At 31.6% G+C, this 13120-nt stretch overlaps 1 protein-coding gene across 1 annotated transcript; it reads left to right on the forward strand.

Moving 5' to 3' along the window:
- Positions 1-10795: 10795 nt before the first annotated feature.
- LOC139483605 (stefin-C-like) lies at positions 10796-12885 on the forward strand. The gene is made up of 3 exons (XM_071267600.1): positions 10796-10944; positions 11799-11900; positions 12661-12885. Exons 1-3 carry the CDS (start codon positions 10858-10860, stop codon positions 12778-12780), a joined length of 309 nt encoding a protein of 102 aa, XP_071123701.1. The 5' UTR covers positions 10796-10857; the 3' UTR covers positions 12781-12885.
- The last annotated feature ends 235 nt before the right edge of the window (positions 12886-13120 follow it).

Genomic DNA, 13120 nt, shown 5'->3' on the forward strand with positions numbered 1-13120 from the left:
ATTGTAAAGGTCGCAGCATTCTAACAACTGAAAAAGTTTGTAATAATTTTTCAATTAACCAGTTAGTACTCTTCAACTTTGTACTTGTTTGGCTTTATAACTATTTTTATCTGAGCGTCACTGATGAGTCTTATGTAGGTGAAACGTGCGTCTGGCGTGTTAAATTATAGTCCTCGTACCTTTGATAACTATTTAGCAATACCCATTAACAGATACTAGTTGACCTTTTTCTCACCGATAATGTGACTTTATAAATCTGTTATAATCATGTTTTATCGGATTTGTATTTCCATTCAAATACACGCATCATCTAATTTTAAGTTTACCTGGGACAAGGAGTCTTGTGATTTATTTTCAACGCTTGAATTGGTTTGCGTTATCTGCCGCCCGTCATCGTCGTACTTTTTACGTTTACTTTTATTACATTGATCGTCTGTAACTATTGCAACGATTTGAATCAAAATTGGTTACACTCATTCCTAAGATAATGTCTTATGATCTTATATGCATTGCCACAAAGGATATATATAGAAAAGTAGGACCAAATTGTCAGACTACTCCCTGATGGAGTTAATTCCCTTCATTACAATTTGTACTAAGTATTTTGCAATTTTTACTATTTTTCTTGAAAAATATAATATAAGGGCTTTCATAAAAATTCATAAAAAAAACTCTTAAGTCCATAAATGGATTATTACCGAGGGTTATGTGTTAACTACTTGCACATTGTGAAACAGTTTTTTGTTGAGAACTTCTAATAAAAAAGACGTTCGCCGGTGTTAGTCTTTTGTGGAGTTATCGTTGATGACTTATTACAAGGAGAATACGTTTAACATGTGTTGGCGCCTGTTAAAAGGTATAACCCCGCTACCTTGCGCGTGTCCCTAGTCAGGAGTACTTTGTTCTGTAGTTGTCGTTTGTTGGTGTAGTTCATTAGTGTTTCTCGTTTTTCTTTTTTATATGGATTAGACCGGGTTTTTTTTTTGTTTTAGGATGGAAAGTTGCTTCATTGGCACTCAAACTCATACTCCATTTCAAAATAACACTTTTTTAATTTGCTAGTATGTAAATTTACAACTTGCTAGTATGTAAATAAAGGAATTAATAAAGTCGAAAACATGAAGGGTTTGTGTGCTTGTTAATGAAATATAAGCCATTAAAAATTTAGCGGGAAATAAGTCTCTCTAAATTTATCCTACATTAGAACCCTTTTCCTTTCAAAAACATCGAAAAAACAAGGATCTTAAAGATTTTTAAATATGGCTTTTTAAACTATATGAAATTAAATTTGGAAAAGAAAAAAAGAGGTAAACGGGCATTTTTGTTAATGAGACTATCATGACTATGTGGAAAAAAAATAAAAAACAAGAGTCGCAAGCATCCCTAACAAGTTGTTCTTGGTGTTGAATAAATATTGAAAAACTAGAAAAGACTTTTAAAATTTTGATAACATTGATTGATATGGAAAATACCTTATTAATAAATAACAGCGATAATGGGACAGAATTCTTTTACCGTTTCTTCTTACCGAAAATAAGTTTTGTAAATTTAAAATATCATAACGGTCCAATCCTATTCAGGCACTTGTTGATATGCAAATCATGATAGATTTATTTGGGTATTAAAGCGTTTACCATTTGTATGAAGCGGAAACGCTTAACGTTGAATGCTTTTTTTGTTGTTGTGTCGTAGTTCTGTTATATTTGATGTGCTTCCCTCAGTTTTAGTTTGAAACCCGGATTTGTTTTTTTCTAAATCGATTTATGAATTTTGAACAGCGGTATACCACTGTAACTTTACCACCCTGTATAAGTTTAAAAAGAAGCATTCAATTTTTATAATTTCATTTTTATTCTACAACCATGAAATTTAAAGTTACACGCATATTAAGCTTCAAGTGTATTGGTCAACATATTATTGTTATTATTGTAACGTATAGCACGTGCAGTAATAGATGTTGTATTTTAGTCAGAAATAAAATGTGATCTTGGAGTGTCTCGCGATTGTTGTTAGCCTATTAAAACAAATAGTCTAATGAAATATATTTGAAATGTAATTATTTCATTTAAATAAATTTCCTGGTTTCATCTGCCTTGCAGAAGGCGACAACAGGTTTTGTTGAACGTTGGCTTCTTTGGATGGTAAAGTTATCATGATTGGCCTTTAACGTGATTAACAACTTTTACATTTGCTGTCCAGCGATTTCACACGAAAAAAAGAAGCTGATGTAAATACGTCAACGAAATCGGTACTAAAGAACAAGTTATTGGTCAGGTAATTTTCCAACATCATTAAGCAAATATGTCTTAACGTCAGTTTGTTTTATTACACTTTACTTAACACTGAGTGACGAACAAGTTCTATCATGTACCTACATCAGACCAGTTTTAAGAACAAATTACAAGGGTGCAGTTGCAGCATTTTGATACCTGAAAAGTTTGGAATAGTTTCACATGTGTTCTGTTTGAAAAAAAAAAACAATCAAAAGATTATAGTTTAACATTGATTTTTTTATCTAGCTGTCATAATCATGCTTATTTAAATTGAATTTTCATTTAACATTTTAAAGCCTCTAGTTTTATCTGAAAATGTATTACGTTTGTCATCAACACTTTAAATATTTTATGACACTGTTAAGGTATTATAACATTATCGGTACCAATTGATCTGCACCAGGTGCGCATTTCGACATCACATGTCTTAAATATGCTAAAATATTTGAAAATCAAAAGCAAATTAAAAACACAAGAAGCTATAATCCAATAAAGTCATAATAAGTATAGCCAAAAGCTGGGCAAGGACTTAGAACTTTGCATGGAGAGATACATTCCTTAATTCAAAATTATTTGCAACATTTTAAACAGTGATTTATATAATTTTCGTGAAAACAATGCACTCTATTTGTTTTATTGACTAAAATAATCAACGAGTTTGGATATGTCTCCAATTGATTTCCTTCAGATTTGTCCTTGTTGGTGTACTTGTGACTTGCAGACAAATTCAACAGACTGTGGGAAAACAAATTCAAGGCGTCTTTGAAGTTAAATTTGTTCTTTCCCCCCTGTGCGAACTTTATACGATTGCAAGTTTTCAAAAGAAGATTGAACTCTTTAATCATTTGCAAACATTTAGTATCTATAAAACGTTTTATATGCAGCATATGCAACCGTAAGCGTTTTTATTTGACGTGACCTTAACTGATCGGTGAATGATCGGTTATGTGAACTTGACTTGTCCTTGAATGATTGTTGAACGATTCCAGACATCTCAATTGATTTATCTGATTTTGCCATTGGTCTTAAATAGATATAGGAAGATGTGGTGTGAGTGCCAAAACTGTTTATTTATTCCAATTCAGCAGCTTCAGAAGTATGACACTTCACAGTATTTAAAAACATTTGGTTGAGCGTGTTTAAGCTTTTGTACTTTTTTTTCCGTCAGAATTTATTGATTTTGCATATTTCAGATATTTTTTACATATGATGTTTACTATTATGTCTGAATTTGAATTTCAGAGAATCAAAGAGCAAAGTTGAATGAGAAACAATCTGTAGTATCGATGTATTCTCTCTACCGTTACAAAAAAGGCCGATTCAGGATACACCCCAAAACTCATTATGGAAGGGATAGTGTTTTGCCATCCGACGTAATATTATAACTTCTATTTATTTACCGGGAAAAGTGGGCTGCAGAGCTAGCCGATTGACGTGTCACTAAAGATAGCTGTTGCGAAGATCGATAATTTAATTTAATTTAAACTCCCGTTAGCGCCATGCGTCGCATAGAGCGCGAATGGAAGCCTTCCATCTGAGTCTGTCTGCTGCTGCTTGTTGTGCTTCTCCCCATGTTCTCCATCCAAATTCTGTTCTTTCCTTATCTATCATTCGTCTCTAAGTTTCTTTTGGTCTTCCTACATTTCTCTTTCCTGGTGGTGTCCATGTCAAGGCGATTCTACAATCATTCCATGGGTCCATCCTCAGGATGTGACCTATCCAACTCCATCTCCTGATCTTAATGGTGTTGGTAATGCTGCACATGTTGGCTTTTTGTGGCAGTTCTGCGTTGGATATCATAGTTGGCCAAAATATCTTAAAGATTCTACGCAAGTTCCTGGTGTTAAAGGTGTTAAGTCTATCTTCATCTCTCTTGCTTATGTTCCAACATTCTGCCCCATATAGCAACACTGATTTAACATTGCTTTTATAAATTTTCATTTTGGTGTTTCTACTGTATTGGTGTGATGTCAATATTTTTCTTAGCTTATGGTATGCTGCTCTTGCTTTTTTAATTCTATTCCTTATGTCGGCTGTTGCATTGTCGTTGGTATCTATGACCGATCCAAGGTATGCGAAGCTGTCTACTATCTCTAGTTCTTCGTTGTTCAATGTAATAGGCTGTATGTTGTTTGCCTTAACACACATTATTTTACTCTTTTTCTTGTTTATTTCTAAGCCAGAAGATCGATAAAGCAAGCTACAAATAGCAAGTTAACAAAGAAAAATAATCATTTTAACAAAACCAAAATGTTTGCCTCCTGCTTGACCAACAACGAAACATTACCAACAAACAAAACAAAGTTCATCAATACACCAAACCGACTATGCGACGGCTGTATTACTGGTTGAGATCATGGATACACACCGCACATTCACACAGAAACCGGTGTGAATAGAGCACAACATGGTAATATCAATGTAGATCAATTTTGCATTTCCTGTTTACAAAACTTTGACTTTTACGAAAAACTAAGGATTTTCTTATCCCAGGCATAGATTACCTTATCCGTATTTGGCACAACTTTTTGGAATTTTGGATCCTCAATGCTGTTTAACTTTGTTCTTGTTTGGCTTTATAAATCTTTTGATATGAGCGTCACTGATGAGTTTTATGTAGACGAAACGCTTCTTGCGTACTAAATCATAATTCAAGTACCTTTGATAACTATTGCAACTTATATGCCATGAGCTTTAACCATTTTTTGTTAATGCGTTCGTGTTAACAAAATGATTGTATTTGTATTTGGAACACGATAACGTAAATCAATATTTATTCTAATGGTAGATGTTTTTTTTTGCTTTTTTATGTTCAAGAGGTAAAGAGGCTCTGGATGAGGGGCCCTTTTCTATTCTTTAACTTTTGAAACCATGTTTCTCTCTATTCGTTGTTCATTTTTACCCGTATTCTATATATGTTATATTTAAGTCCCAAATATAAATCCTTAATTCTTTATTTTCTTTATCTACTATCTTTATTCTTTATATTATTGGCCCTTTATCATGCACTTTTTGCTTCTTATTCTCTATTCTGACCCTCATGTAAGATATGTATGTTTTACTCAAGATGTGAATTATCTTGCAGAACCAAAGTTATAAGAACTTCTGTACATGTGGCTGCTTTATTCTGTATATTGTTGAAGAGTTTTAAAAAGCTGACCTCCAAGAGTTTTCGGTTATTTTTGTCGTTATGCGATTTTGTACATCGAGTGTCATTAATATTCATATACAATTGCAAGTAAATGTTACAGGAATACGGTGGATCTTAATATCCCTTAATATTAGTTGATTCTAAAGGAAGCGATATAGCTTACGTTGTTGCTTCTTCTCACAAGTCATCTAAGTTATGATTTGTAATGTATTAAGATAATAAAAAAAGCAGCAGCTTGGCACACACACAAAACAATTACTTCAAGTTATACAAATTATCAGAGGAGATTTTGATCGATTAAATGTTTAAAAGAATAAGACCTTGATTTGAGCTTTTGGCGTCAGATTGTTCTTTGATTTGAGGAGCAAGAGTCGATTGGAGACTGGACATCGATCTGAGCCTAACAAATATACATATTGTTAATATACTGATGTATATGTACATCTAATGGGATATATTTTTTTCTAATTTGCGGTAACGTGTTATGATCATGACCAAACGCAAGCAGATTCAAATTTTCCACCAAACTCATCATTATCTCAAAACAAAAAATTAAAACATGTTAATAATATTAATCTTTTAATAAACCAAATTCAGTGTCATATTTTATGTTCTTATAGGTTCTATCATGATATTTCTAAACATGCGACCAAATCATCAATGGCTTCAGATGACTGAAACTCCACTTTAGCATGATTTTGAAAACTTATTCAAGCATTAAAATACTATTCCACACCAATAACAGTACTTTCGACACAAACATAAATAAACTAAATCATTTTAGTCACGATTATCTTCGAATGCGAAATTTCCGATACTACATTTTTATTATCACAATATCATTATATGCTACTGTGAAAATGAGGTTGTTTGTATCATACGTTGATAATTTATATTTCTAACAAGTATGTTGTCATCGATTAAAGTATACAACTATTTGACTAAGGCCGTGTTCACACTAAACGCCGTGTAGAGTAAACATGTTTACAATTAGTTTAGTGTAGTGTACACTGGTTTCACATTACATTTGTTCACATCTATACACCTTGTTTAGCTACCTGTACATAAGATTTGTTCCCAACTTGTAAATTATATGTCATTTAAATGTGCATTACGTAGAACTGAATTCAAAATTTTTGGAAAATTTTTCTAGCGGAAAGGGAACAACCATTTGACTGCACAAGGGGGGTGGGAGATGGGAATGGAAATATTCCGCTCCCTAATTTGATAAAAAAAAAAATGTTCATACAGATGATAAAAAAATTATTCTGAATCAAGAGTTTCCCCATACATTATAGTGTTAAATATTGAAAAAAAAAAGAATTTGATCACCACCATCGAAAAAAAAAGGAATAAAAACGTACGCGCGAAATATTCTGACTCAGATAAAAAAAATAACCCTCCCCCTTTTTTTAAGTTAAGTGGTTGCTACTTTATGAAAGCCATTTTTATAATTTGCAGTAGTTTGAATATACTAGAGATGTCTCGATAACGCATTAGAAAACGTTAACTGCAACAGCGTGCTTACAGCCGAAAAAAAAGGATTGAGATATTAGGGATCACTACATTTTTATCTTTTCTGTTCGTTTCAAATGGTATTTCTTCTCCAAGGAGTATTTAGTAAAGGAATAGGGTAACGTTTTTTTTTAATTTATTTTACGTGTTATTTAACGGATCTGAGATACTAGACAAACATATCATTTACCTCACACTTTTTTTAGTCATGCATTTAATAATTGAATGCTTCTTTTTGTAAATTTATTGGGGTGTAAAAGCGTTGACCGAAGTACATTTTGTATGAAAAAAAAGTAAAATCACAAAAATACTGAACTCAGAGGAAAATCAATATGGAAAGTCCATAATCACATGGCAAAATCAAAAAACAAAACGCATCAAAAACAAATGGACAAGAACTGTCATATTCCTGACTTGGTACAGGCATTTTCAAATGTAGAAAATGGTGGATTAAACCTGGTTCTATAGTGCTAACCCTCTCACTTTAATAACAGTCTCATCAAATTCCGCTACATTTACATGATGCGTTAAATAAACAGTCACAACCAATAAAATAGTCAAAATATGGGTACATCAGTCATCATCGTATAACATCGCGGAAGCGCTTCATTCTAAAAATGTACGGTCAACGCTTTTACAACCCTATAAAGTTACAAAAAGAAGCATTCAAAACTTATAATTACATTTTTTAGCTATAGGATTATAAAAACACAATTTTCATGAAGTTTAATTTTTAAATTCACCTGTGCACTTTATTGTGGGACCTTGTGTCATCATGAATGAAATGTGATTGTCTCATGCAACTGCTTACGGAATAACATGTGATGTGCAATTAGCCAATCAGAATAACGTATTATAATGAAACATACATCTAATGTAATTATTAATGCGTGAATCGTTTTTTGAGTAAAGACCAGTGGCGAATATTTATGTGTACGTCAAGTCGATTCGGGAAGACCTTTTCAAATGGATTAGGCAGCAACTATTTACTTAATTTTTGTGTGGAGGGGGAGGGGGCGTGAGCTATTGATTTTTTTCAGAAACATTTTGTTTTCAAAACAAAATCCATAGCTCACCACTCCCCCCTTGCCTTTATGTTTAGTCCAGTCAATCTAGCATACATTTGAACCTAACCTAAAAGTAATTGCAACAGAAGATTTTTAAGTTTTAATCTTTAGCATTATACCCCAAATATACACAGAAAAAAGTCCTATAAAATCTAACTTGAGAAAGACTTAAACAAATAACCATTTAAAATTCCTATGGAGATTTGTATTGAAAAGGGAGATAACTCTTGCAAAAAAGGCAGAAATATCAATAAACATTGATACAAAATTATAACTTTACCGCTTCTATTCATCAGAATGTATTGATTCTTGATTTTTTAGGCGGTCTTTACAGTATAATAAACAACTCTTAAGGTGTTTTCATATATTTTATCAAGCTATAATCTAGATTTCGTAATTCATTAGTTGACCATTTATTGAATTGTTCAACATTTCAAGGTAAAGAATCTCAAATTTAATAAAAATAATAAAGCATGTATACTTCTTTTTGTGGGTTAAAGTTTCTTTAGATAAGTAAGTTGCTGAAATAATATAATATACAGATATAAACATTACCAATTTTTCACATTATTTTTTCAAAATGGTTACAAAGCTTCAAATTTGCAAATTCTTTAATGAAAAATGCATGAAAAAAATAAAACTACCCATACCATTTTGGTTTTGTACATTTCATGAGCAGAAGATTATATATTTCAGTCAAATACAAACTTATAACCCCATCAAAGTATCATACTATACATACATTTCAAGAAAAACAACCAAAACCTGACCAAAAAAAACCTCTTTTTTGTAAGAGTTATCTCCCCTTCCAATGTTAATTCCCATAAGAAATTTAAAGTGCTGATTTTGAGTTTTCCTCAAGTTAGATTTTATGGGACTTTTTTCTGTGTATATAAAGGGCATAATGCTATAGATTAGAACTAACACATTTTCTGTTGCAATTAGTTTGAGGTTAAATCTTAGTTTGACTGGACTAGTTTTATACTCAACTATAATAGCCCTCCCCCGAAAATCGATTGGTTGCTGCCTTATGGGTTTGGCAATGATGCTGCTTTGAGTTTTGATTAGGCGTTAATAAAGTACGTTATTTTTTTTAACAAAAAAAAATCTGTAAAATTTAGACAACTAATAATTATCAAAAATATCAATTTTACTCAAAACAAGTTTCCTCCTTAAATATATACACGATAAAACTAATGTCCTAAATGACTAGTTTTGTGTACACTTAACCTACACAAGGCCTACATTGACTATCGACTGTGTGTAGGTAAAACATGATTTAAACTACATGTAAACATTGAGCTTTATCAATGGGAACGCAATTGTGTTTAGTTTACGTGTGAGTTACACTAACACAACACCGAATTTAGGTCAATGTGAACACGGCCTAAGACGTAACAATCAGTGAAAACATCACAATTTCTAAATGTACAAAAACAATAAGAAGAATTAATTGTTTTCCTTGCAATCTGAGAAACATTTATCCTGCATATATGAACTTGGTGTGAGTTCAAGTATTTTCGTATAGAAAATTTACAAATATAAATTTAGGGTTGGTAAGAAATAAGAAATTCAAGACTTCTATATTAAACCTATGGCGTTGTCTGTAAGATAGGTAGAGATTCAGTTATGACCTCTGTTTAATACTAGTACTGTCTTCAATGAATCGAACAACCTGTGTCTTTTGGTCCAGACAAAATTCAGCTTTTGACTTTAATTGTATTCAGTGTGATTAAAAGTATTGCCGAAGAAACGCAATATTGGACTTTCCTTTTGTTAGTCGTAAATCGTGCTGCACGATGTTTATTTATATGTTAATCATATACATAATTGTCTAAAAATTCTTGAACAGAAAATGAAATTAGAAGCAAGCGATAGGGTAGCAGTTTATATTATGAGGCATCGCAACATATCAAGCTTGTACATTTTCTACTTAAAAATGTATTAACGTATTTGAAACGATCTTTGAAAAGACGAATGTTTTTGGCTGGGTTTATGATTATTCGATACTTGTATACATTTTCATTCATTTCAGAAATAGGTTCAACAAGTTTGAAAACGGAAACAAAATATCTTTTTTTTTTCTAGAGTTGTGGTTCTTACATTACAAATGTGATTCTAATATTTACTTAAAATGTAGTATTAAAAATATTAAGTGCTTAGTTGTTGTTTGCTTACCGTTCAGTAGCATTTTTGTTAAATATATAGTCAGAACGTAATATAAGTGGAATTTTCAAACTGGTTCGATCTGGATTTAAATTTAAGGCGAGGGTTTTGACTTCCACTTGAAAGTAAATGTATTTTTACAGGACGAAAATCGATGTGGAGAGAGCGTGAAAAAGAGCAGAATATGTAGTGTTACGTACTTGCCTCTTCGAATCGGACGTGACTGCATATTTATACATCCTGCTCAGCTTAAAATGGTATGTTTTGTCTTGTTTCTAATATATTTTAATTCCAGTTATTTTATTGACATTAAAAGATTAAGATAACATTTAAGAAGTATAAGACATTTCAAACATAATACAAAATAATCATCAAATAATACGAACCAACATTGTATTCATTAGAACCTTTACTTTTTATTAACAAAGATTGTACATTTGTGTTGGTATCTAGACGTATTTTTGATGCTTGGTTACTGTCCCATTGTCGTAAATTCCCATTTCCTGTATATGCATAGAAAACAAATTTTCCAATAAGACATAAATATGAAATTGGAAAATCCCAAAATAAAACTGCATATTTAACCATCCGTAACACTGCTTTACTGACATGCGCAAAGTTAAGGTTAGCATATATTTAAAAGAAAAGTGAAAGGAATGCATCGCAATTTATTAACAAGTATCAAATGGCAAAACCCCTAAATATAGGCGGCTGGGGCCCAGAACTACGTAGTGATGCTGACATACAAGCTTTAGTAGATAACAATCCACAGGTAAGTGATTAAATGACTGTATCATTAGTTTTTTTTGTACATATGTACAAATTTCAAATATTTTAAATCTTAATAAATTTTTTAACGAAGGACAAACTATCTTATTGTATTATAGTACTTTCAGAAAGTCTAGAAAGAAATATATCTTAGTTATGGTCACGATTTTTGCTTTTACCATACTGTTTTCCATATTTAGAATTAAAATTAGGTAATTTACATTAAAAAAAAAACTGAAAAAATAATTCATAAGGAATCACAAGTACCAATGGGTTAAATTTGGTTATACTTTTTTCATTTTTGGTTAACAAGCTCTTCATATCTTAAATAAGGATTTCAAATATTTGGCATCACTGAACAGAAAAGTATTGTCGAAATGGGCATCTGGTGCTGAAAAAGTGGTACCGTTAATGTTACATTGAACATGTTTCTTTTAAGTGATGTTGATGCTTTAAGAATTCGTAAAAGTATAACTTTGAAAAGACCGAACTATTTGAACTATTCATTCTAAACTCTCGAGTTAGTATTTTATTGACTCGTTCATGCCTTTGTTGTAGAACGTTTACTATGAAGTACAACTAACAATATGAGTGCTGAAAGATTGCATACAGTAACGGTGTATTTCAATAGTGTTTTACTTGCTTCTGTGTTTCTGTTGTCTATACTAAATGAAAGATAAGAACCTTAAAAATTACCGCAACACAATAACAAAATGGTGGAATGTATATGTACCGAGCCACGACAAAAGGATATCATAAAAAATAAAGTAAAAGTAATGATTAATTTATCGTTCGATTGCTATTGAATACACATATATATATATATAAAACGTAAACGTTGGTTCGTGTTCATTGCAGATGATATCACTTGTGAGGGCAGCTTTGAATGATCAAGATCTTCAGGTCACATCGCTTACTTACCGAAGTCAACTTGTAGCAGGGATGAATTACGTTGTAAAGGTTGGATAGGAATATGAATAATTAATTATTGAACTAATGTAAAAGTGGCTTTAGTTCGGATATATTTTGGAATAAGTATTTACTTAAGTATATCCTATGACATCTTTTGCAATACATTTTCCCCTTGTTTGATTGAGATATGAAGATTTGTTTACTCGATAAAATGCATATTTCTGGAGGGCTGAGTCTGAGGGTGACGAAATCTCCCTGGGCCAAGGTAAATGAATGTTTTATTTCACTGCCTTTCATTTGTTTACTACTAAGTATCTGAATTTACAACATTTATTTACATTCATGTTTCTTCACAATTTGTTTCATAACTAAACTCGACATAAAAAACAGTATTGATAAAAAATAATTATCTTTTATTTAAGTTTTTATTTTATGTCTTAAATAATTTTGAAAACGATAGCGACTTTCTATCGCCATTTAAAAACGTTCCAAAAATTAATTAAGGTAACCACTAGTATTGTCCAACGTTTACGTACAAGTCCCGACGTTGAGAGGGGAATTTGAAGTTTTGTTAAGTGTTACGTGGAATGGCCTCAACCAATCAAACACTGATTTAGCTATCAAATTTATCATGTAGTAGAAAACTACTGTTTATTCAGTGCAACATGAAAGGCTGATTTTTTTCCGTATCACTAAAGGGTTTCGCAAATATTTTATTAATCTTTAATATGTATTTCCTTATGATCATAAAACATCTATATTCTGTTAATCATTGTGAACTAGATGAACACTTTCTATTATTTTGTAGGTGAGAATACAAAGTAGCGAGACTCAGTATGCTCTACTAAGAATATTTCAACCTCTACCTGGACAAGGACAGCTAGAGCTAGTGAAATGTAAAGTCATTCAACCGATTCCAACCGAATGAGAAATCTTAATAGAGCTACTCTTATTGACTGATTTTATGTAATTTAATCTGCTATATATGTACGCCTTATTGTAACAAATTTTATAATAAAATGCAACTTTTAAATTTTGTTTGCTTCATCATATGTGCAAATCATGTGACGGGCGTAAACTTATTTCGGCGTTCTATAATATGAAGTCAGGAATATGATAGTTATCCTTTTGTTTGATGTGTTTGAGGTTTTGATTTTGCCCTTTTGATAGGGCCTTTTTCTTTTTGAATTTTCCTCGGAGTTCAGTATTTTTGTGAAATAACCTTTTCTCGAACTGTCAAATACTTACATATTAAGTACAGCTATTTG

This window comes from Mytilus edulis, chromosome 7 (genome assembly GCF_963676685.1).
Source record: "Mytilus edulis chromosome 7, xbMytEdul2.2, whole genome shotgun sequence".
Classification (NCBI taxonomy): Eukaryota; Metazoa; Mollusca; class Bivalvia; order Mytilida; family Mytilidae; genus Mytilus; species Mytilus edulis.

What these genes read in the sequence shown, in the direction of transcription:
- LOC139483605 (XM_071267600.1), top strand. Translation starts at nt 10,858, where the DNA reads ATGGCAAAACCCCTAAATATAGGCGGCTGGGGCCCAGAACTACGTAGT. An exon ending in TAGTAGATAACAATCCACAG is followed by an intron (nt 10,945 to 11,798) that starts GTAAGTGATTAA and finishes TGTTCATTGCAG; the next exon opens with ATGATATCACTTGTGAGGGC. An exon ending in GGATGAATTACGTTGTAAAG is followed by an intron (nt 11,901 to 12,660) that starts GTTGGATAGGAA and finishes ATTATTTTGTAG; the next exon opens with GTGAGAATACAAAGTAGCGA.